A 22,683-nucleotide genomic window follows, 5' to 3' on the forward strand; every position below is an offset into this window, starting at 1 on the left:
ACCACCACCCATCCTGCTGGCCGGCGCTGTCTGCAGATGATATGATCTCGCCCACTCTCAATTAGTCAATCGCTATTCCCTTACGACTAGCAGACACGACCGAACATTCGTTACTGAGTATTTCTCCGCCGCCGCACGCACACCCACCCATCCGCCCATCAGTACTCGATCCGATCCCGCCCGACCTGCCGACCGCCCATTCGGCCGCCAGTCCACCACTCCTCGAGCTTGACAGAAACACCATGACCGACCCAACGGAGCCTGTCGCTGCCCAAGATGCACCCTCCCGGCCCCCGAAGATCGAGGTGCCTTCCCTGGCTGCCGCACAGTACATAGAGAAGCCCAAGCCCTCTCCGGCCCTGGCCTCGCCCGCGCTGGGGTCGGCCAGGCCACATGTGCAGTCGCGAAAATCCGGCATGAACGGCCCGCTCTACATGCAGACCGCCAACAACAAAGTCATTATCCGGAGAATCAAGAGGAAAGGCGATGGCCCCATGAAGAATCTTGCCCGTTGGCTGCTGGATAACCAGACAGGTACGTTCTTTATTTTTATTTTTTTTCTGGCAGAGGGAGGGACGGAAACCAGAGCTACCCCACCCCTCCGCCCATTTGATAGCTATCCAGCCCCTGCGACTCAGCTTCGAGCCTCATCGAGAGGCTTGGTGTCGTGTGGCACTGCAGTAGCTCGTCCCTCCGATCTCACCTCAGACTCGTCGCAAACGAGACATTGGGCTAACTGAAACTGTCCCACACAGGCTTCTCCTTCAACCTCATCGCCCTTCTCTTCCTCACCCACTTCTGCATGCCCAAGGCCCGCGCTTTCACGACCAAGTTCTTCACCATATCCCACTACAACGAGGCGACGGGCAGATACGCAGTCGGCGAAAATGACTACTACTTCATCGTCTTCTGCATGGTTTTGTTCACAGGCCTCCGCGCCGGCGTCATGGAGCACGTCCTGGCACCCTTGGCCAAGCTGTGGGGGATATCCAAGAAGAAGGAAATCACCAGATTCTCCGAACAGGCTTGGCTGCTAGTCTACTACTTCGTCTTCTGGCCCCTGGGCTGGGTGAGTCCAAAATTTTGTTCCCCGGGTCTCCTGTCGGGGCACTTGCTAATGCGACAACCAGTACATCTACTCCACCTCCCCCTACTACCTCAACATGCAGGAGCTGTTCGCCAACTGGCCCATCCGGGAGCTGAGCGGCGTGTCCAAGGCCTACTTCCTGGCTCAGTGGGCGTTCTGGCTGCAGCAAGTCTTGGTCATCAACATTGAAGAGCGCCGAAAGGACCACTGGCAGATGCTGACACACCACTTTGTCACCATCGCCCTAATCTCATGCGCCTACTACTACCACCAAACCCGAGTCGGCAATCTGATCCTCGTCCTAATGGACTTGGTCGACATTTTCCTGCCGGTGAGCTGCATTGCCCTACGCTGTTTGTTTTGCTTTAAAAAGTACTTGCTGACGACATGGACAAAAGCTCGCCAAGTGCTTCAAGTATCTGGGATTCACTACGACACCGGATGTCTTATTCGGCGTCTTCATGGTAACATGGTTCTTCACGCGCCACGTCTTCTATGGCATGGCCTGCTGGAGTGTCTACAGCGACATCCCCAAGCAAATCCCCATCCCCTGTTTCAAGGGCACCGACGACAACCTCATTGGGCCGTTCCAGGCACCGGAAGGATGGTCGCATCTGCTGGAACCCTTCCGCAACCCCTCCGGCACTGTCTGCTTTACTGACAACATCCGGTGGGGTTTCCTGGGGTGCCTCCTGTTCCTCCAGGTCATCACCATCGCCTGGTTCATCACCATTATCCAGGTCGCGATTCGCGTGCTCAAGGGCGGTGCTGCGGATGATGTCCGAAGCGATGACGAAGCGGAGGAGGAAGAGGAGTATGAGTACGAGGAGGCCCAGCCCCTCGAAGAAGAAGTGGGTGTCGAGGCTATCGACCTCAAGAACTGGGAGCGCAGGACCGGCGTCAAGCGGGCCTCGTCGTCTTCTGGCGTCAGCCTACCCGGGCACAGCGACCGGAAAGAGCTGCTCGGCCGCATTGGATGCGAGAAGCAAGTGGAATAAGGCTTATCTTCGTTCTTAGGCTATCGAAAGCCACCAACCCACTTTTGATGGGACAGATTCAGCAGCTCGATGTGCCTCGTCACATCGGTTGGGAGAGAGTTCTCTGTCCCTCGGCGACTCTTTCCGTCATAGTTCATGGCTGCCCAGGCAGGGGACCCTCGAGGCTTCGAGTATTCAGCTTCTCAAGCAGTAGGGGGAAAAAAAATTTGTGCGGCAATATCAAAGTCAGTCTAGCAGGTGACTGGGTACAACTGGGCATTAGCACCTGGTGTGCGTGCGACGGCAGCAAAAAAAGAAAAGCACTGTTGGGCCATCCATCAATCTGCGGTATATAGATTTTCGGAATTCAGTATCATACCCCCTTTTTTGAGTTAACCTCGTCCCAAGCTGGGTCCCGTCCCTGGCTTACCTGGTTGGTGATGTCTCGGTCTGCAAATAGCCCACTTCGGCGTGAACCCTTTTCCCATCAGCAGGACCTTCAAACCACGTCTTCGGAAAGCATCTGGGGCTCCTCGAAATAGAATGCATACATGTATGTACACTCACTTACTCTGCTTACATATACTAACTACTCTCCAGTATTCGGATTTATGTTCGAAAGCTGAAATGTGTTCTATATGTATTCCTACGAGCCTGAAATCGTTCCCTGCAGAACGACTGAGGCACGAAGAAGGGTTCAGAGTGTACAATTCTGTTTTGAGGACCTCGACGGCCGATTTAGTCCTTTGAGATAATTCTTTCAGTCCTGGATTTGCGCAAACTCTCTCCATGCACGCCCTTAGCATTACCAGCTCACAGGAGAGCCAAAAAAATGGCGCCTTTCTCCGTTGCCAGTCTAAACGCTTTAAGACCAGCTCAAACCCACGCATTTTTCGTATTTGTTTCTCTCTGAATAAATACCTGTTTGCCCTACCTCGACAGATCCTTTTCTCTTTCCTATTTTTCACATTGTAGGACTGGCCAGTCCTCTGTGGATCGGACTACACCTTCCTTCCTGCAATCGACTCTACTCCTGCGACTCTTCCAACCGCAGGTGTAATCGTTTCAACCAACACGACAACATGGACGAAACATCTTCTCAGACGCCTTCGTCGTCACGACTGGGGTGGCTCCTGGGCCAGTCCAGTCGCGAAGCCGAGAACGCGGCCGCTGCCGCCGCTGCTGCTGCCAAAGACGCCCAGCTGGTGTGCGCCGCCCAGGAGAAGCTGGACAAAACCCACCAGCAGCTCGCGGAGGCCAAGCGCCAGCTCGCTGATACCAAGCGCGAGCTCACACTCACCCAGCGCGAGTACGCCGACCAGCACCGCGTCATCGGCGACCTGCTCCTGCACCTGTCCCAGCACGACATCCACGTCGGCACGGGGCCCCTGCTCGAGCCACGGGTCGAGGTCGAGGGGGTGCCGTACAAGTACGGCATCATGGGGCTCGTCTGCAATGCGGCGGCCGAGCGGAGCCGGCAGAAGCACGACGCGCTCCGGGAGGCTTGCGCCAAGGAGGGAGTCGTGGTGCAGGAGCGGCGCGAGATCGACTTTTCGCGGCCTAAGTTTGATGCTGACGATGAGGATGAGGATGACGACGATAACAGCGATGATGAGGATGAGGATAGCGAAGACGGTGAGAGTGACGAGGACGAGGACAATGAAGATGCCGAGGACGAGGATGAGGATGAGGACAGTGATGAAGACGAAGATGAAGACGAGGTCGACGACGAGGATGTCGGCGACTTCGAATACAAGACCGTCTTCGAGCTGTGCTTGCCCGGCCACGAGGAGCGCATCGAGTCCCTGGAGCTCGAGAACTCTGCCCTCGCCGACGAGCTCGCCAACTGGCAGAGCCTGTACTCCGAGATGAGCGACAAGCAGGACACGCTCATGGAGGACTTCGGGCAGCTGCGCGAGGACAAGGGCCGCCTCGAGGAGGAGCACGACAACGTCCTCGCGATGAACGAGAACTTCGTCGAGGCGCAGGACGACTGGGCCGCGCTCAAGGGCCGCCTCGAGCAGGCCGTCGACGACCTTCGCCAGGAGAACGCCACGCTCGCCGCGTTCCGCGACGACGCCGACCGCGAGCGCGCCCACGAGCAGGAGTGGTGGTGCGGCACTCAGGCTTCGTACGCGCAGATGCTGCAGCAGGCCAACCTGGCCGCGGCGCAGAACCGGGCCTTCCTGGAGCACGTGCACCGCCAGGCCGCCGAGGCCGCCCAGCAGGAGCGGCAGCGCCTCGAGTCCGCGCTCGCGACGGCGCACAGGCGCCTCGAGGACGTCTCGGCCCAGCTCGACGTTGCCAACCAGCACGTCAAGGCCGTCGAGGCCGGGGAGCAGCGCCTTCAGTCGGAGCTCGCCATGACGAACGAGCAGCGTCTGCTGCAGGGAGTCGACCACCGGCAGGTGGTGCATCGGCTGGATGCCGAGCTCCAGCGGTGCACGGGCCAGCTGGAGCAGTCGAAGAGCCGGCAGTCGGAGCAGTCGGCGCAGATCCTCGAGACGGCCAAGCAGATGGTCGAGACCGTGGCGGCGCTGCATGACTGCCGCGCCCAGCTGGCGGCGAGCGAGGCCCGGGTCGCGAAGCAGGAGACTGAGCTCGAGAACGACGACGACCTGCTGGAGGCGCAGGCGGCCCTGCTCGAGGAGCACAAGAAGCGGTTGGCGAAGCAGTCGGAGGCACTGGCGCAGCTCCGGGACGTCGAGCTCGTCCAGGAGCGCGGCATCGTCGCCACGCTGAAGCAGCAGCTCGCCCAGACGCGGTTCCAGGCCGAGGGCGCGGCCGAGCAGCACCGCCGGCGGCTCGCAGCGCTCGAGCGCGAGTGCGACGACGCGCATGCGCTCTTCTGGGACGAGTTCGACCGCGGCCAGCAGGCGCGTCGCCGCGCCGAGTTCGACACGGCGCTGTGGGCGTGGGCCGTCGAGGAGCTGCGGGACGACAAGGCGTTCGAGGTCAAGGTGCTCGAGGGGCACGTCGAGTACCTGCAGTGGCAGCTCGGGCGCACGCCTTATGGCAAGCAGGAGCAGGCGGAGTTCGACGCCGTTGCTGCCCGCGGGTGGGAGGATGATTTTGAGTATCTTGTCGCCTGTGCCGAGAAGGAGAATAATCCTTTTGCCGACGTCCATGAGGATGCCGAGTTGGTGGAGGAAGAGGACGAGGACGAGGACGGCGAGAGCGACGACGAGAGCTTGCCCCCGCTGGAGGGGGAGTGGTCTTGCACTTATTTCCCCCGCGGTTCAGGTGCGCAGGACGACGACAACGAGAGCATGCCCCCGCTGGAGGGGGAGATGTATCCCATGCCTTACACCGGCCCTTTAGGTGCGCCCGAAGACTACGACAACGGCGCGAGCATGCCGCCGCTGGGGCGGGTCGACAATAGCATGCCCTCGCTGGTGCGGCCCTACTCCTTCGATCATCCTTATATGAGTAGCCGGCGGACGATAGGATATGCTGATTATGTTGGTGCCTCCTATGATGATGCTATGGCCCAGCTCCGGAATGATATACTCCGGGATGACATAATGGCCATGGTCGCGATGTCGCGTGCAGCTCAGCAGGCGGAGGACGATGCCAAAGCCGCAGCGGACCTGGATGAGGATGATAACAACGATAGCGACGACAACGAAGACAACGACGACGAGGTCGACGTTGTCAGCAACCCGGAGGATGATGTCTGCTCCATCCCTTCCGATGAGGAGTGGGAGGAGTAGGGGTCCTTTTTCGCTGCCACCCCCGACTGGGAGCTCCGTAATCCCCGCCTGGGGAGGGGTATCCTACTCTTTTGTGAGTTCTATCTGTTTCTACCAGGCTGACTTGGTATGAATTAAAGAAACAGAAAAACCAGAGGAGAGCACATTAAAAAAAATAATAAGAAGGTCCTATCTCGAGGACGGCGAAAGCTGCTTGACCAAGGTGTCGCAGCTGGAAGACACTATTGTGGTGTGGATGACTCGCCCTCCTGCGAGAGACCCTGTAGTCGTTTCGTTCCTGTCACCTCCTAATCTATGGAACGTTAGCTAAGCGATCGCTGGCTGAACGATTCTTGATACGGAGGTGTGGCGCGTTACCTCTCACCGGGCGATTTGGATAGCGGGCGGACGCGGGCGTTAGCGAATGTCATTTTCTTATGACTGCTAGTGTGTTATGACTGAAGGAAGGCTTTAGTTTAACTTTCTTATCGTTAGTTATTTAATCTATGTTATTAAAAACCGCACCAGTATTACTATGATTTATGCTACGTGCTACCCTTTATTTCTTATTAGTAAGGAGGCCTTTCTGTAATCTGTTGGTGTTCATATATGACTTGAAGGCCTAGATCAGCCTGTTACACGTCCAACTTGTCGGAGTTGCCTCTGGCCTTTCTTCTGGTCCTCCAGACCACCCACTTATACACGTTGGCCCTGCGGCCTCGCTCTCTGCTGAGTACCTGTCTAAAGGTCTTCTTCCCTCGTCTTCGGGGCCGAAAGAGTCAGCTCACCTTCAGCAGCTGCCCATACAGGCCCAGGAGGAGCCGAGCTTGTGTGGCGCACATCCTTCGGCAGAGCAAGATATGATGAACAAATTTGATTGGGTACCTGCGCTTGTTCCGATCTATTCGTGTAACGCGTGGCGTCGACCACGAACCCATCTTCTGCATGTAGGGTTCTTGTCCTACACACACCGTTTCCCGCCTAACGTCTTGGGTGGATTTCAGATAGATTTCTGTCGGCGTGTTCGGCACCGAGCATCTCGTCGCCGGACCCCGACACTGAAGGTGGGTAAATATTGTCCGTATAAAACGACCTGAGACGGAGTATATAAAAGACAACAGCCGCGACAATTCTATACTATAGCCATTGCGTATAGTGGGGACACCAGGCCCGGGTCGTGCCCTACCCCTTAATCGGTCGACTAGGCTGGACTTATGGCATCTCCTCTTATACCGGGTCCTCATGGAAGGGAGTTTCACTAATATAGTCTATCATAAGCGCCGAATCTTTCACCAATCAGACGGTAACCTCGCAGTTCATCTCCGTTAGTTACAGGCTTGGTGGTGTAGTTGGTTATCACGTCAGTCTAACACACTGAAGGTCCTGGGATCGAGCCCCAGCCGAGTCATAACTTGTCCTTTTGCCGCTCCTGGCGACCAATGGCCCGTTTATTTTACCGGTACTGGTACATCTGTCTCCGTTTTATTGCGTGCAGAAAGAAGAAGGAAGAGAGTGCTGCGGGCACCTGGCTGCCATCTCAAGACGGAATAGACCCCGGCGCGATGGAAATGACAGCAGTCCAGTTGCGGACGTTTTCTTGCATGGATCTGCCGGGTGACCGTTTCTGGCGTGAGTCACGCGTCGCAAGTGCGGGACCGAAAACACATTCGGCCCCCATACAGTTACGAGAACCGGTATAGCCAGGGTTACATGACATTAGCTCCTGCAGTAGCACCGCTGGCACCCCCAGTGTAATCAGAGGCAAGCTCAAGACGCAGCTAGGCAGCATGCAGATCCCCGAAAGAGATCAGTCGAACAACTCACCCATTATCCATCCAAATGGGATTCGGGGGCGGGGGAGGGGAGGTCATGCGGCGGTGTCGCTATCGATTTCTATACAGCTTTCCGTGCCGCAGCCTATATAACCCGTTACGGTGCTCACTGCGACCCTAAGACGACATGCCCACGTGCACCTTGACAGCCAAGAGCATATCCATACAGAGATCCCCCGGAATTCAACATCATGGCTTCGCTTCCCCCCGGAGAATGCTGCGCACGCATTGTCTTGCATGAGTAAGTTAGACTGACTTCATCTCCGCGACGCTAAGACTGTCCCCCGCTGTGAGCGGATAGCAAGTAGAAGGCGAAACGTACTGACCTGACATTGTAAACAACCAGAGGCACCCCGACCGGCCAGACCGTCAAGGTCGGCTCCTACGAGGGCTACCTGGCCGTCCCCGAGGCGTCCAAGGCCCGGTCCGACAACGCGGCCATCCTCTATCTGCCCGACATTTTTAGCTTGTCGCCGAACGCCAAGCTGATCGCGGACCAGTACGCCGCCGCCGGCTACCTGACCCTTATTGTGGATGTCATGAACGGCGACGCCCTGCCCATGGACTTCAACCCGGACGGCTTCGACTTCCCCAAGTTCCTCGCGGGCGGCTCCAAGGGCGACAACCCGCACACGCCCGAGGCCGTCGACAAGGTCGTCCAGGCGGGCATCAAGTACCTGACGGAGGAGAAGGGCGTCAAGAAGCTGGGCTCGGTCGGCTACTGCTTCGGTGCCAAGGTGAGTTCCTCGTCCCCAAAGAAGAGAAAGAGAAAATAAAACCCCGCTTTCTTTTTCTCGACGGCATTCCTTGGCCGTCTTCCGTCCCTATTACTCACTTGTTATATATAGTACGTCGCCCGCGCCTTCCCCGCCATCCAGTGCGGCTACATGGCCCACCCCTCGTGGGTCAGCGAGGAGGAGCTCAAGGCCTTCAAGGCGCCCCTCTCGATCGCGGCGGCCGAGGATGACTTCATCTTCCCGACGGAGCTGCGGCACAAGTCCGAGGAGATCCTCAAGACCCGGGGCCAGCCCTGGCAGATGAGCGTCTACAGCGGCGTCCAGCACGGCTTCGCGACGCGCGCCGACCTGAGCCAAAAGGCCGCCAAGTGGGCCAAGGAGCAGGCCTTCTTCCAGGCCGTCGCTTGGTTTAACGCTTGGCTGTAGGTTGATGGTCGGGTGACAAGCAAGCGGTGCTTCGGTGGATAATGATCTCGTCATCATGGATCTTATTCAGTATTACCAATGGCTAAAGCACTTTTCGATGACTCTACGTGCTGTTTGATCCGTACATGCCATGTCTCCTTTTCCGTGTACGCTCGTTCATGTTGTTATTGTACATAGAATATCCGTAATACCCATCTCCTATCCAAGGGAGACAGGGGCATGCCATAAATAAGAAGCCACGACAATCGCCCACGTGGTCAACAAGCCAAACTCCCCCAACTAGTCTAACACACTTTTTTTTTTTTTACGTCTCCCAGGGCTGCTTGCGCCAGGCTTCGATATCACGCCGCCTCTGCTCCTCGGGGCAGACGCTGACCGTCGTCTCCACCGTCTGCTCCACCACCACGTTATGCGGGTCGGGGGAGAAGGACCGAGTCCTGGCGAACTCCGGCTTGTTGCTGATATCGGTGGTGGCCGCGGCGGCAGCAGCAGTAGCAGCAGCAACGACAGTGGCGACGTCCCCGTTGCCAACCATGCCGTTACCACCGCTTCCGGCCGTAGCCGCCCCGGCCGAGCTGTTCGTCGGCGAGTTGATTATCCCCTCCTGGCTTTCCGAGCCGTCGACCTGGGTGATACCGAGCTGCGTCAGGCTGTAGGGGTCCTTGGGCCGCTTGATGCGGTTCATGGTCGCCGAGCCGAAGGTCAGCTCGTGGCTCTCGCCCGTGCCGCTGCTCTTTGCGGGTTTCGCCGAAGATTCATCCCGGCTGCCGTCGCCGGTGCCGTAGGCCGTCCGCCAGAACTGGCGGCCGAAGAGGGGGTACACCATGGGGGCTTGGATCACGACGACGGCGATGAAGTCTTCGCGGATGGACCAGAGCGCGCCGGCGCTTTCTTGGTTGAGCTGTTTTGGTTGAAATCACATGTGTCAGTCATTGGCCTATTTGACGTTGCCCCTTTCTGGATGGGGGTGGGAGGGAGAGAGAGAGACACTTACGACGAAGATGGAGACGATTCGTACAATGGCGGCCACCATGGTGAAGGCTCCGAGACTGAAGAGGAAAACGAGACCGATTTTACGGACAGCGTTGGTTCGCATCTTGGCCAGGACCTGGTTGCCAATGTCAGCTCTATAGGATGGATGGAAAGCCCGCTAGGCTGGGAGCAAAACTCACAGGAATGGGCAAGCTCAAGATACACAAGTCCGTCGACAGGTTGAGGCCCATGATGGTAATGAAAACCCAAGGGTTCTGTGGTACGCAGATGGCTGCATAGTCACTGGGTGTTAGCGAAATGGACACCAGGGGAGAGAGTTCTTGTTTGTGAAAACGCACGTCCTGGGTTCGGCAGGATCTGCCAGTGCTTCGAGACGGGCGTGCACGTCGTGTATATGGTCAAGATCCCCGCCAGGCCCGTCATGCCGATGCCGGCCATGAGCGGCAGGATCAGCTTCTCGGACCACAGCCCGCGCACGAGGCGGCGGTAGAAGAAGGCCATGCAGAGCTTGAGCGTCCAGACGGTGCCGAGGTACAGCGTCTCGCCCAGCAGGAACATCTTGGTGCCGAACTCGTAGGCGGCGTACTCGGACACGGGCAGGTCGAGGCGGTCCTGCTGGGTGAGCTGGGAGGTGTGCTTGCCGCCGGCGTTGAGGATGAAGACCTGGCCGACGACGGAGACGGACGTGTAGCACATCTAGGTACAGGGTCTTGTGTGTAAGTCTCCCGTCTTATTCGGAAAAAGGGGCGTGGCAAGAGTAAGTAGATATCTAGCGATGCTGTTCACTCACCCAGGCAAAGACGACGAGAACGTCATCTGGTTGGAGCCCCCGGAAGCCCACCAGCTTGATCCGCACGAACAGGCGGCAGGCTATGAGAATGGTGCCCACTGTGTAGAGACACCAGATCTCGGTGATGGCGGCGTGGATGGCAGCCATGATGGCCGCCCGCATGGCTGCCGCGGCCTGAGCTGCCGCGTCCATGATGATGGTGCTTTCTTACAACTAACTGCCCTTGTCCGGGGCGTAGGAAATACTGGCTTCGGTCGAGAACCTGTATCAAAGAAACGAAGGGCTGGCCCATGATTCAAGTACTTAACGGCGAGGAACCTGGGGAGGGGGTGGGTAGCAGCGGATACAAGTAATAAACATTCTTGTTTCCTGGAAAGATGTAACGCTTTCTGCAAGACAGCGATCCACCACCAGGGGTACGATGCGGTTTCACAGGGGGCGATGATCAGTGGTGCCCAAGCGTATCTCTGAGAGGCCCTGCGCAGCCCTGTCTGTATAGTCCCATTATACAATTCATATTGGTTACGAGAGGCCAAGGAACATGCCACAAATGCCAATTTTGCACGAAGCTTTTGGCCATATTACTGCATGGCTATATCGGTTCAACCGCCGGCAGATCTGCGGCAGATCTGAAGAGTACGACGCCGAGCTATACGGGTTGTTCTGATGGTTCCTTGCTAAGTCAAACGTACGAGGTGGTGCCTGAAGCAAGGTTTGACAGATGCTACCTGCTCTGCTGCTTGGGTGGTATCCATGGCTGTTTCCGGCGATTTACTACTATTAGATCGGGGCAGCCGCGGTAGGCAGGCCGGGGGTGCAGATAAAGACCCCGGCCCCCCTGCAAATCTTAATACCCACCGAGTTCATTTGGCAGAGGTCGGATCCTGCAACCGGGCCTCGCTTGCATTGGCCAATTTGCCGAGGTGGATAGTGCATGACTCGGGTACCAAAAGGTCGAGTCGGGCAATTCCATGCTGGATTAGGCAAGGGTAGGTGATGCAGGAAATCATTCTATGTAGACCCCCGATGACTTCTCAGATTGACCTAGCTACCGCGTCGCAGGCCACCATCAAAAGACCTCATCAATAGGTAGGTTAAGCAAGGCAATATATAGACGACGACGAGGGACTGTACCACCGCATCGGCACGCGCCCGTTAGTGTATCGACTTGGAGCCAAGCCCGGTTCCTTAGCTAGTTCCGGACCGCTACGGTATGCAGCATGCCAACGAGAGCCGACCGATGCCGTCCCCGCGTCGCTATGACGGGAAGCCACTAGGGGAGCTCGGGTTCGATGAGATGACCGCTCCGGTGCCACGGATAGATAATCGTCTTGCAGCTTCTGTTACATACGATGCCAATCGATCGCTCCACGTGGGATAATTGAACTTGGGAGTCCGTGAGTCGAGAGGGATGCAAAGAGCGGCTGGACAGTGGGCATGTCTCCGTACTGTAGTGGGCAAACAAAGCCATGGCCAAAGCCATGGGGAACACTCCCCGCCCACGATCCGCTGGCTGACTGGCAACTGACTGTCTCAACCCCAATGTCCGATGCTGACCTAATAATTCATTTTAAAGATAACGGGATCCTGGCAATTTTTCCAACCCCTCCTCTCTTCTCCACTTCCGTTCCCGAGCCCTAACCCACTTTCTTTCTTTTAGTCACATTTTCCTGTCTGTCTCCTTTCTTGACGCAATATGATTAGCTTCAATGACAACTACTTTCATTAGCACACAGGTCCGTTGGCCCAATGGTAAGGCGTCTGACTACGATCACTTCTACAGTGGGTCAATCAGGAGATTCTGGGTTCGAGCCCCAGGCGGACCTTCAATTTTTCCTTTCGTCGTCTTTTTGTGTGCCTTACCCACCTGCGTCCCTTGTCTTTTTTTTATACACACACACACACACACACACGCACGAAGCGGTCACTGTCGTCATTTATCTACCCTCCAGACGCTGTGAGGTTTATGAGGCATGCATCCAATTGACTGGTCTTGTCTACTTTAGTCTACCTGGCGGCAGGAGTTCGTGTAGTGGGTGGGTTAGTGTAGTTCGACGACTTGATTTCTCGTTTGTCTTCTACGACAGGTATGGATGTCGGTCAGATCGTAGTGTAGTCTATTGTGTACTGCCGATTGGTACGGGACATGGCATGAGGTCCACTGGCGAGCAAGAAATGCTATCATACTGTGAGAACTTTGGGGGTACGAAAGTGATGTTGAGAAGCATGGTCAACTGTAAGCAGCCCTATGGGGCCAGCTGTCTTAGTACGCTATGAGGTTGCGCAAGAGCCACAAGCCAGCATTGTGGAAGGTGCCCACCATAAGGGGTGACAGCATATGTATGAATGGCAGGTGGCATGATAGCAGCAACGAGTTCTTGCGGCGGTCTACTTTCACGGCTTTGGCCAAGTCTGGCAGACCGGCTGATCATGCCAACCATATGGCTGATGCCGTTATGGGTTTGTTAGTGCCGTGACATCGACAGGTCTGGAGCAACCCTGGATACCCCTGGCCTGGTAAGTAGTTTGCCTGTTCGGTTAGTCTGGTTGGGTGGTCTGATATCATAAACCTTGAACCGGAGAGCCTTATTCGTGATATTAATAGAATACGCCCAGTGAACGCGCACATTCCAAGGACTTTCGATGCCAGTGACAGCTGATAGACATCAGTCTCGCAGTTGGCAATGGAGTAATGGGTGGTGTGACTACTGGCGACGACATGGGACAGCTGCCAAAAGCATGGAGTAGCAGGCAATGAGACAGTTGTGGCTTGCATCTCATCGAGGTATTCATACTCAAGGCTGGTCTGATATTCCTACAGAGGGTCTTGATTAGTCACTGCGTACCTTGTTCGTGGTTGCCATTAGAGATAGTAAAATGGCGTGCTTTATAGCTGGATATTGACTATGCAATAATGGCCCAGTGAGCCTATCATATCTCTGGGATAAAGGAAAACCCAAAGTGGTGGCTGGCAGACATAACCTGATACAAATTGCACAGCCTGGGCCTTCCCATGGAGCAGCCAAAGTTTGTTGTCAGTATCCAGTGGACCGACTGGAAGAAAGCCAACAAATAGTCGAAGTCAAGACATGAAAGTCGCGGGGAAAACTTGCCTACCTTTCTCAGTCACCAGAGGGCAACTCAAACCTCACGGGGCTGTCACTTTCGACCTTGTGGACCGGGACCTTTCCAGTACGAGAGATTCAATATTGGCTTATGGTGGCATTTGTTGATTGCTCGGGGTGGTGATTTTGCTTTTCAAAAACTAGAAGCTCGAAGAAAGCGAAGCCAATTTGAAAAAATCACACGGGTTTGGATATCCCATTCAGCTTTTGACCTTTCTTCCTGGCCGAAGTTGCGTGCAGCCTGATCCTGGTACGCCTGGTGAGCTGTTGGCTACAAGATATCGAAATTCCCTTGTTCTTAGCAAGCACAAACATCGCATTTCATTGTGAGTTTTCTCCCATACTGCCGGCAGTAACCCTGCAGTTTCCCTGGTTTTCCGGAAAACACGCCGATTGTCGAGGGGAGCAGCCGTGCTCACCACAACTTCTCGATTGTCCAGGATTCACCGAGTTCATATAAAATTTCCCCTTGTGCCTACTTTGCCAGGTCTTGTAGGTCAAGGCCTGGCGCACCCCAGGGCAGTCCTCAACGACAGGCAACCGAGACCTTGAAAGGCCTTGGAGTTTTCTTCCTGGGGAGCCAGCCAGCCTTCACTCAACGATAGTTATTCGAACCGACTCGAAGTTTTCGAACCAAATTTGCGACGCGCTTCATCGTCTCATTATTGCTTCCATCATCCTCAAACCAAATTTGCAACGCGCTTCATCGTTCATTATTGCTTCCATCATCCTCGAATTGCAAGCAACCACGGCCCAGTAATGACAACCTATTTCAAGTGATATCTCCTCTTCTCGCCGCCATGGCCGATTCCAAAGAGACACCGCCTTTATGCATTGATCCATCTATCTGGGGCAAGGCCGACTCTCACGAGCAGAACCTTCCACAACATACCCAACAACACAATGGCAGCGACTCAGCTGAACAAGAGCCTGTCTTGGGCAACAACCGAAACAGCGAGACAGTAGGCCGGCCTCTTGTTCCGGGGGCGCATATAACCCTCCCTCATCGTCGGACTGTCGGCTTCCCCCCAAGTTTCGCAATCCTCGCCCAGCAATAACTCCCAACAACATCATCTCCGAAGATCGTGAAACCCCGAAGGCGCAGCCGATCGGCAACATGATTCACCCTTACAATCCAAACCAACAACACCTTCCTGGAAACCATGCTCAATATCTCGGTCCGCAGTCCTCCGTACCTGCATTCTCTGCATCTTCTGTATCCCCTGCATCAGCGGCGTCTCCTTCTACTCCATGGGGCTCAACGCATTCCTTCATCAATCAACCACAGTTTAGACCACCACCTGGATTTGGGGCGCAGCGGGCACCGCCTGGATACCCGAAGCCGCAGCCATATGTGCAGTCTAATCACGCATACCCGCCGCAGCAGATCGGAGCAGCTGGATACCAGACGCAGCAGCCATATGTGCAGTCTGATCACGCATACCCGCCGCAGCAGACCGGAGCATATCCGCCGCATCGTCAACATCATGGACAGTCTGCTTACTCGACCCCGACGCATCATCATGCGCAGTCTGCTCATTCGACACCGTCGCTTATGAACGGGCAAGGGTCTGCAGGCTCGTCGACGGTCGTAGCCAAAGGCATGCCACGTGGAAATCCCGGCGGCAGAAGAGGCGGTGAAAGTGTTAGCTCAACAGCCAGCGCGACGACCAGCGCCACGGCCAGCGCAGCACCGGTCATGTCGGATAACTACAAAGGCAATAAGAAGCTCCCGGCGAACCAGTCCCACGCCATCCCCGAAGAAGAGAGCTGTTCGACCTGGATTATGTTCCTGCCCCCCGCATGTACAGTCAACATGCTGCTGTCGAGTATCACCTATTGTGACAAGGTCTTCGCCACCCATATCAATCCACCTAAGCTGCCCGACCACCCCATGGCGGCGGCCAAAGTCGTATTCTGGACACCCGAGGGTGCCGATCGGCTCATAAAGCTAGCGAGGCAGGGCAAGTTCCTCGTCGGCCCTTCGTCTCCGAAAGTAAGAAGGAATCGCACTTTCGTGAGAGCACAGCCGACAGGACCTGAGTCCCGCGCCCTCGTGATTGCGGGGGAACAGCCGCATCATCAACGAACACGATCTGCGGCATAGTGTCTTCAAGGGTAGATTCGATTGGCAGGATGACTGCGTTTTCGTGGACCCTGACGTGAAGCAAACAGGAATATGTATGCTCGTGTGGCGCTTCAGCAGCTACCGTTGTCAGGCCGAGAATGCGATGTCGATCCTCAAGCAGAAGATTAGCGATAACAAAGCCGTCTGCGCCGGAGTCACGCACGAGCTGAATCGAGAGGAACAAGAATTGCACAGAGAGCAACAAGAATTGCAGAGAGAGAAAGACGAAATACAAGAGGACATGGAGACGATCCTCAGCTTCGACCGTTGGGGGCATATCGTCCTGAATGGACCCCAGCACAAGTGGGACGAGGTCCGGCACAAGATGAACGAGGTCCAGCACAAGATGAACGTGGTCCAGCACAAGATGGACGAGGTTCAGCATAAGAAGGACGAGTTGCCACGTACCGAAGAGTACCTGTGGTCGGTCGTCAACGTGACTTTCGGCGGTGATCCATGTGAAAAATAAACCGGCGCCAGTTACTCCACCGACACCAGTGCGATTGGTAGCTACTACCATGCCACTGGCAGCTATTCCCATCATCGACCATTATCCCATGGCCGACAGTCATGCCGGAAACCCAACAGCTCCAGGTGAAGGAGGCGAAAACATTTTTGAGACACACTCCACTAGAAAAACATATGAATAGCACGAAGCGATGGCATCTTTCCCCTGGGCGCACTGAATGCACTGGATGCGAATATGCGAAGCGAACAGCGATGAGGACGGAGAAACATCATCCAGCAGGATGATGCAGATCTTGATACAGAATGGCCTAGGTACCTAGCAAGATAGTGCGATAATTAAAATGAGTCGAGTCGAACCAAAGCAGAAACCGATAGCAATTGGACTGAATCGAACCTGATTATGTCTAGCAACTGCACTGGCAGCAGAAGGTATCGTGATGAGTGTTAGATTGATTGAAGTGACGTTGAATTGAGCTGGTCCAAAGCTGGGCTGCTTATCTTATCTTTTGTGCTTAGCACCTACAGCAGTTAGTTTACCTAAGGCGGTGGGTCCCTCGGACAGTTTGGAGCAGCAGGCCGACCAGCAGGCAGCGTGAGCTTTCGTCGCCTTGCCCTTGCGCAGCTTCCAGCCCGTCATAATCCAATCCAATCGAGGCCAGTCCCATCCACTTCCACCATCCCATCCCACCTCCGCCCTCATCAACAACCACCACGCCAACTCGGACCTTTGCGACGACCATTTCCTCACATATCTGCATCGCCCGCTGCAAGTCCCTCTTTCGACTTCCTTTCCCACAGAAAGCCTCGGCCCGTGGTCGCATCCAGTCAACATGGCCGACGCAGCTTTCAAGCCCGAGAAGGACTTCAGCAAGGAGACTGACAAACAGATCAGCGAGGCTGAGAAGCTGGCCAAGGTACCAACAAACCACAATCAGATACAAACTACGAGGCGACCTGGCTGACCACATGAAACCACACACAGAACGATGTCAACTCCGCCATCGAGAAGCTCACAGTATTCGAGAAGCAGACCCGACAGGTGCGTCCCCGCCACCTACCTCCCCCAAGGCCCCGAGAGCAGCCCACTAACCTCTTCTCCTGTAGGCATCAGATTTGGCCTCGACATCACGAGTCTTGATCACGATATGCAACATCTGCAAGGAAGCCGGCAACTGGAATCTACTCAACGACCAGGTCCTCATACTCTCCAAGAAACATGGCCAGCTCAAGCAAGCCATCACCCGCATGGTCCAGACCGTCATGGACTTCCTCGACTCCACGCCCAACCTCGAGACCAAGCTGTCCGTCATCGAGACCCTGCGCACCGTCACCGAGGGCAAGATCTTCGTCGAGGTGGAGCGAGCTCGCGTGACCAAGATCCTCTCCGACATCAAGAAGCAGCAGGGCGACCTCAAGGCCGCCATGGACATTCTCTGCGAACTGCAAGTCGAGACCTTTGGCTCTATGGAGAGACGGGAAAAGACCGAGTTTATCCTGGCGCAGGTGGCCCTCTGCATTGAGAACAACGACTGGACACAGGCTTCCATTCTGGGCCGCAAGATCAGCACCCGCTACCTGTCGCGCAAACCCAAGAAGACGCCCGAGCAGCTAGAGAAGGAGAAAAAGGACCGCGAAGAGAAGATCAAGCGCGGAGAGGATGTGCCCGAGATCAAGGAGGACGACACGACCGATCTCAAGCTCGCCTACTACGAGCAACAGATCATCCTGGCCAAGCACGATGACAAGTACCTGGACGTCTGCAAACACTACCGACAGGTTCTGGACACGGAGGCAGTGGAGAACGATCCGTCCAAACTTCAACCCGTAAGTCTACTACTGGTGGGAGATTTTATTTATTCGCCCACAGCTAAACACCCTCACAGGTCCTGCAACGCATCATCTACTTTGTCATTCTGGCCCCTCACGACAACGAGCAGCACGACCTGCTGCAGCGCGTGTTCCGCGATGCGCGAAACTCCCAAATCCCCACCGACGCCCAACTGCTCAAGCTGTTCACTGTCCCCGAGCTGATGCGATGGCCCGAAGTAGCTAAGATGTTCGGCCCGCATCTGTGCTCTACCGACGTGTTTGAACCCAAGCCCAACGAGTTGGGCGACGAAAAGGCACACCAAAGGTGGCAGGACCTGCGCAAGCGTGTCATTGAGCACAACGTCCGGGTCGTGGCCAAGTACTACACGCGCATCGGCATGGAGCGGTTGACGCAGCTGCTGGACCTGACGGTGGAGGAGACGGAGAAGTACATCTCGGAGCTGGTCTGCACCAAGACGGTGTACGCCCGCATCGACCGGCCCGCCCAAGTTGTCGACTTTGCCAAGCCGAGAGACGTAGACGACGTCCTCAACGAGTGGAGTCACAACATGAAGAGCCTACTCGGCCTGCTCGAGCGGGTCGACCATCTGATCACCAAGGAGGAGATGATGGCTAGGATTCAACCTGGCGCACAAGGCGGTAAGGGCGGCAAGGAGAAGAAGGCCAAGAAGGCCAAGGCTTGAGAGGGACACACTTGGTGAAGGTACATGATCTGATGTTAGGAGACGACGCATTTGATGATGATGCTGCTCCGAGGAGTTTCGGGAAGTTCGAACATGGTTCGTTCCCAGGTGACTTGATGACCCCAAAATGATACAGGACCGCATTTCAGCATGATGCGGAGTGTACAATAAGAATAGATAGGGGCCGGGATTTGCTGTGTAGAGAATACATTGCATTTGCTCTCATGTTCGTGTGTCCTGACTCGCCTTAGCCTCCTGATGTTGACTGTCTTTGCACTTCACTGACTGCCTCTCGCACTTCACAAGCTAACTGCAATATAATTTCCTCGACACCTACATCAGTTTAAGGCATAGACCTGAATAAACTAAGGTAGAGCGTCTAGTGGTTCTAAGAGTCCTCGGAGGTTGCCATGTCCGCATCACTTTGTCGGCGTTTACGGTAGATTGGGTGGTGAGCTGTTTAGGGTGGAGATAATATCGGCGCTTACCAGCCAGGCGACGGCGATGAGCCATACGGCGAACCCGTCGTAACCAAGGAATGGCGCTCTCTGATAGATCGGCCCGAACAACATCCAACAACCCAAATGCAAAGGGAAAAACTCCCTCAAACCTCATGCATTTGCTATTCCGAGTTTCTACTCTGAGTACAGCCAGCTTTGTTCGTCCCGCCACTTTTACTACTACATCTTCCATCCCCCGCCTTCCCAGATCATTCATCAGAACTAGCGCCGTCATGTCGGCCAACACCGCCGCCCCGCCGAGCTCCTCGAAGCCGGCCAAGAACACGAAGAAGCCCGCGGCCAAACCCGAGCCGGTTAAGAGGGATTTGAAGATTCTCATGCTCCACGGTAGGTTTTTTTTTTTTGAGTGACACAAAACCAACATGTTATTTTTGATGGGGTGTGGCTTTGGGGTCTTGAGTGGATTCTCATACATCTAGATCACCTGACTTTCTCCTTGTCACCTGCGATCCCCTAGATTCAGTAAATCAGGACGTAGAAAAGAGAAATCGCAACCTGCTGACACCCGGCACCCATAGGCTACACCCAGTCCGGCTCCCTCTTCAAGAGCCGGACGGCCGCGCTGGGCAAGCTGCTGAACAAGGCGCTCGCCCCGCCCCCCTACAACTACACCGTCTCGCTCGTCTGCCCGACGGGGCCCTACAACCTGCGGCCGTCGGACATCCCCGGGTACCAACCCCCCGAGGGCGACGACGGAATGGACGATGGCGCGCCCACGGACAACTGGGGCTGGTTCCAGCACGACGAGGGCACGGGCGCCTACCGCGGTTTTGCCGACGGCATGCACCGCATCGCCGACGCCATCCGCGAGGTCGGCGGCGTCGACGGCGCGTTGGGTTTCAGCCAGGGCGCCGCCCTCGCGGCCCTTGTCGCGGCGGCCCTCGAGAGCGAGCGACGGCCCAAACTGCCCGCAGCCCTCGAGGCCGAGGGCGAGAACAACTGGGTGAGCGCGCTGCGGGCCGCGAACAACGACCAGCCCCTAAAGTTTTGTTTAGTCTACTCCGGCTTCGTGGGGCGCGACCCGGCGCTGCAGTGGCTGTACGAGGGCGGCATGGCGACGCCGAGCCTGCACTTCATCGGCGGGCTCGACACGGTCGTGGACGAGGGGCGGAGCCGGGCGCTGGTCGAGGCGTGCGGACCTGAGGAGAAGGGGGAGGGCGGCAAGGCGAGGGTGATGGTGCATCCGGGCGGGCACTTTGTGCCGGTCAAGAAGGAGTGGACGACGCCGGTGGCGGGGTGGTTGATGGAGGTGCTGAAGGAGGAGAAGGGGGAGGGGGAGGGGCCATCATCGGAGGAGAAGTTGTAAAGGACGGACTCAGCCCAACTGCTTACGGGGTTTGCTACTAATATATAGAACTTGCGAGGGTAAGAAAGCCTTCGTAATTGGAGGAGGCGAAGATGAGATAGATGCCTACGTCACGATACATTGCAGTGTCTAGAACATCTCCAAAAGGGGCATGCATACACTAAGACCACACCCAGATAGAGCGTATAGACCAATAGACCAACCGCTTTACAGACTGCAAACTCCCTCTATTCTTCATCAATCTTCCTCGCAGGTAGTCTGGTGACACTTGACAAGCCTATGGCAACTACACCGGCATATTCTACGTATGAGCAAGTGGCACACACGCACACGCACACACACACACACACCACTTTACAACCAACATGGTCTTCCATGCCCCCTTATTGGCACATCACTGGCGAAACTGGGACCGTAACCCCTTCAAAACTCATATGGGAATATCATGAGAGTGGGTAAGATGAAGAACTGGCGATGAATAAGGGAAGAACGAGAACATCCTCCCTAGTCAAGTCACCACATCAGATATAGTCTTGGCACAAGTGCTCTTGGCCTCAATCGGAAGACCGAAGTAACTGTGACTGCTTGAATTCAATACGTCGAAAACCGCAAGTCTATGATACAAAAGAACCGCCACTCGCCGTCGCCGCCTTCGCATGCTGCTGGGCTTCCGGACAGCGCGGGTCCGCCGAATTGTCTATGATGCATCGTTCATCGTGGCCATCCTGGCACACGCACATCCTCCTACTTCGGCGCATCTAGCTCTCCCATCTATGCTTCCAGTCCATATGAGCATTTTAGTGACCGCCGGACTTGGCGTTGGGGTTGCGGGGGTCGTTCTTCCACTCGTCGGCTATAGTTTTGCTGCATGTCAATTGATCTGTTCCTTACTTCAAGATGATTGCGACGAGCATGTGTGTTGCATATATGCTCAGGGGATCGAAACGTACATCGCATCATGGCGTTCTGGGCCGAGTTGACACCGTAGAGAATGATGGCACCTATTATTGTACCGAGTCAGACAAAACCCAATTCCTTCATACGACCAATTGGGCGGGTGGGGGTGATTCTCGTCGCAGAGCGCATTATCGTACCGGCAGCAAAGAAGGGGGCCAGAGGCTTGACTGTCGGACACCAATTCGAGTTAGTAGCTTATTCGTCCTGGGGAGAATTCGGTTGCGAGCGGATGGGACTTGTCGGAGGTCTCTCTGTCTTGTCTTCTCGGTTCAATTGGGGGAAGACTTACGGACGGGAGTCGGGAACTTCTTGAGGGGGGTGATGCCGAACCAAGCCATTTTGACGGTATTGAAGAGAAGTCGGTTGAGGGTGGTTGGTTGCGATGGGTGAGTGAGGGAGGGTTGAATTGAATTGAAGCTTGAAAGTCGACGAGCGCTTTTCGATGGAGTTGCTTTGGTTCCGATCAAAGCTCGTAGCCTTCCTTCCCTTCTTCAGCCGCTAGCCGGATCGGAATTGCTGAGCTAAGGTAATTGAATAAGGTCTTTTAGAAGGGTAATGCTGCGACTGTGGGTGACCTATGCACCTAGCCAGCGCCAATCATCTTAGAGAGATGCATGCAGCTAAAGCAGTCGATCCTCGGCAAAACGGTCCTAGTTAGTGCCGAGCTTGAGTACCAGTTGGGGAAATGACATCACCCCTCCTCCTCTTGTGCGTTGCGCAGCACCGGACGTGAACACCTAAGCTCCCCATCAGCTCATCCCGGGCTTTGGTGCCTGTAGTGGCACAGAAGGGGGAGCTATCACCTGCACTGAATGACCCCGAACCCTACACTGCCTCCCCATTGACTATGGGGGCCTAGACTACTAATAGTGCGGGGGAATGCAGCAGCCAATTGGTTCCCCAGCTGCTATGCTCCCTATTCTACAGCATCCATATCTTATGTAACCTCCCATTTCAATAGCTCTGCTCTGAAGACAGAAGAAGAAAACAAATACCTCTTCCTCCCAATCTCCCGATTCCCATCTTCCTTTGCGTGCCATTGCCATTCTAGTTCACGTTGTATGTACGCCATCTCCAACACCCATCGACAAGGTGCTTGGCAAGGTGCAGCGTGACACACTTTGGCATCGA

At 55.6% G+C, this 22,683-nt stretch overlaps 8 protein-coding genes across 8 annotated transcripts; 5 read left to right on the forward strand and 3 right to left on the reverse strand.

Annotated features, from left to right (window-relative positions):
- Nucleotides 1-242: 242 nt before the first annotated feature.
- On the forward strand, nt 243-2,085 carry PG994_008409 (sphingosine n-acyltransferase lac1; the record flags this gene model as incomplete). Its single annotated transcript, XM_066859818.1, has 4 exons — nt 243-534; nt 756-1,069; nt 1,131-1,418; nt 1,486-2,085. The coding sequence occupies 4 exons, from the start codon at nt 243-245 to the stop codon at nt 2,083-2,085; spliced, it is 1,494 nt and encodes a 497-aa protein (XP_066715305.1).
- Nucleotides 2,086-3,179: 1,094 nt separating this feature from the next.
- PG994_008410 (uncharacterized protein) lies at nt 3,180-5,192 on the reverse strand (the record flags this gene model as incomplete). Its single annotated transcript, XM_066859819.1, has 1 exon — nt 3,180-5,192. One exon carries the CDS (start codon nt 5,190-5,192, stop codon nt 3,180-3,182), a length of 2,013 nt encoding a protein of 670 aa, XP_066715306.1.
- A 2,587-nt stretch (nt 5,193-7,779) lies between these two features.
- PG994_008411 (Dienelactone hydrolase) lies at nt 7,780-8,751 on the forward strand (the record flags this gene model as incomplete). Its single annotated transcript, XM_066859820.1, has 3 exons — nt 7,780-7,829; nt 7,935-8,325; nt 8,437-8,751. The coding sequence occupies 3 exons, from the start codon at nt 7,780-7,782 to the stop codon at nt 8,749-8,751; spliced, it is 756 nt and encodes a 251-aa protein (XP_066715307.1).
- Nucleotides 8,752-9,055: 304 nt separating this feature from the next.
- PG994_008412 (uncharacterized protein) lies at nt 9,056-10,726 on the reverse strand (the record flags this gene model as incomplete). Its single annotated transcript, XM_066859821.1, has 5 exons — nt 9,056-9,652; nt 9,746-9,859; nt 9,924-10,015; nt 10,083-10,440; nt 10,535-10,726. 5 exons carry the CDS (start codon nt 10,724-10,726, stop codon nt 9,056-9,058), a joined length of 1,353 nt encoding a protein of 450 aa, XP_066715308.1.
- A 3,733-nt stretch (nt 10,727-14,459) lies between these two features.
- PG994_008413 (uncharacterized protein) lies at nt 14,460-16,511 on the forward strand (the record flags this gene model as incomplete). Its single annotated transcript, XM_066859822.1, has 5 exons — nt 14,460-14,621; nt 14,693-15,655; nt 15,777-16,245; nt 16,286-16,381; nt 16,438-16,511. The coding sequence occupies 5 exons, from the start codon at nt 14,460-14,462 to the stop codon at nt 16,509-16,511; spliced, it is 1,764 nt and encodes a 587-aa protein (XP_066715309.1).
- A 574-nt stretch (nt 16,512-17,085) lies between these two features.
- Nucleotides 17,086-18,768, forward strand: PG994_008414 (26S proteasome non-ATPase regulatory subunit 12; the record flags this gene model as incomplete). The annotated part of the gene is made up of 4 exons (XM_066859823.1): nt 17,086-17,169; nt 17,238-17,294; nt 17,360-18,079; nt 18,139-18,768. The coding sequence occupies 4 exons, from the start codon at nt 17,086-17,088 to the stop codon at nt 18,766-18,768; spliced, it is 1,491 nt and encodes a 496-aa protein (XP_066715310.1).
- A 733-nt stretch (nt 18,769-19,501) lies between these two features.
- On the forward strand, nt 19,502-20,595 carry PG994_008415 (serine hydrolase; the record flags this gene model as incomplete). The annotated part of the gene is made up of 2 exons (XM_066859824.1): nt 19,502-19,616; nt 19,808-20,595. The coding sequence occupies 2 exons, from the start codon at nt 19,502-19,504 to the stop codon at nt 20,593-20,595; spliced, it is 903 nt and encodes a 300-aa protein (XP_066715311.1).
- A 797-nt stretch (nt 20,596-21,392) lies between these two features.
- On the reverse strand, nt 21,393-21,890 carry PG994_008416 (ATP synthase subunit J; the record flags this gene model as incomplete). The annotated part of the gene is made up of 4 exons (XM_066859825.1): nt 21,393-21,448; nt 21,546-21,596; nt 21,639-21,719; nt 21,842-21,890. 4 exons carry the CDS (start codon nt 21,888-21,890, stop codon nt 21,393-21,395), a joined length of 237 nt encoding a protein of 78 aa, XP_066715312.1.
- Nucleotides 21,891-22,683: the final 793 nt, after the last annotated feature.

The sequence above is a fragment of the Apiospora phragmitis genome (genome assembly GCF_038363925.1).
Source record: "Apiospora phragmitis strain CBS 135458 chromosome Unknown utg000007l:2111988.0-4706623.0:1.0-2598199.0, whole genome shotgun sequence".
Taxonomy (NCBI): domain Eukaryota; kingdom Fungi; phylum Ascomycota; class Sordariomycetes; order Amphisphaeriales; family Apiosporaceae; genus Apiospora; species Apiospora phragmitis.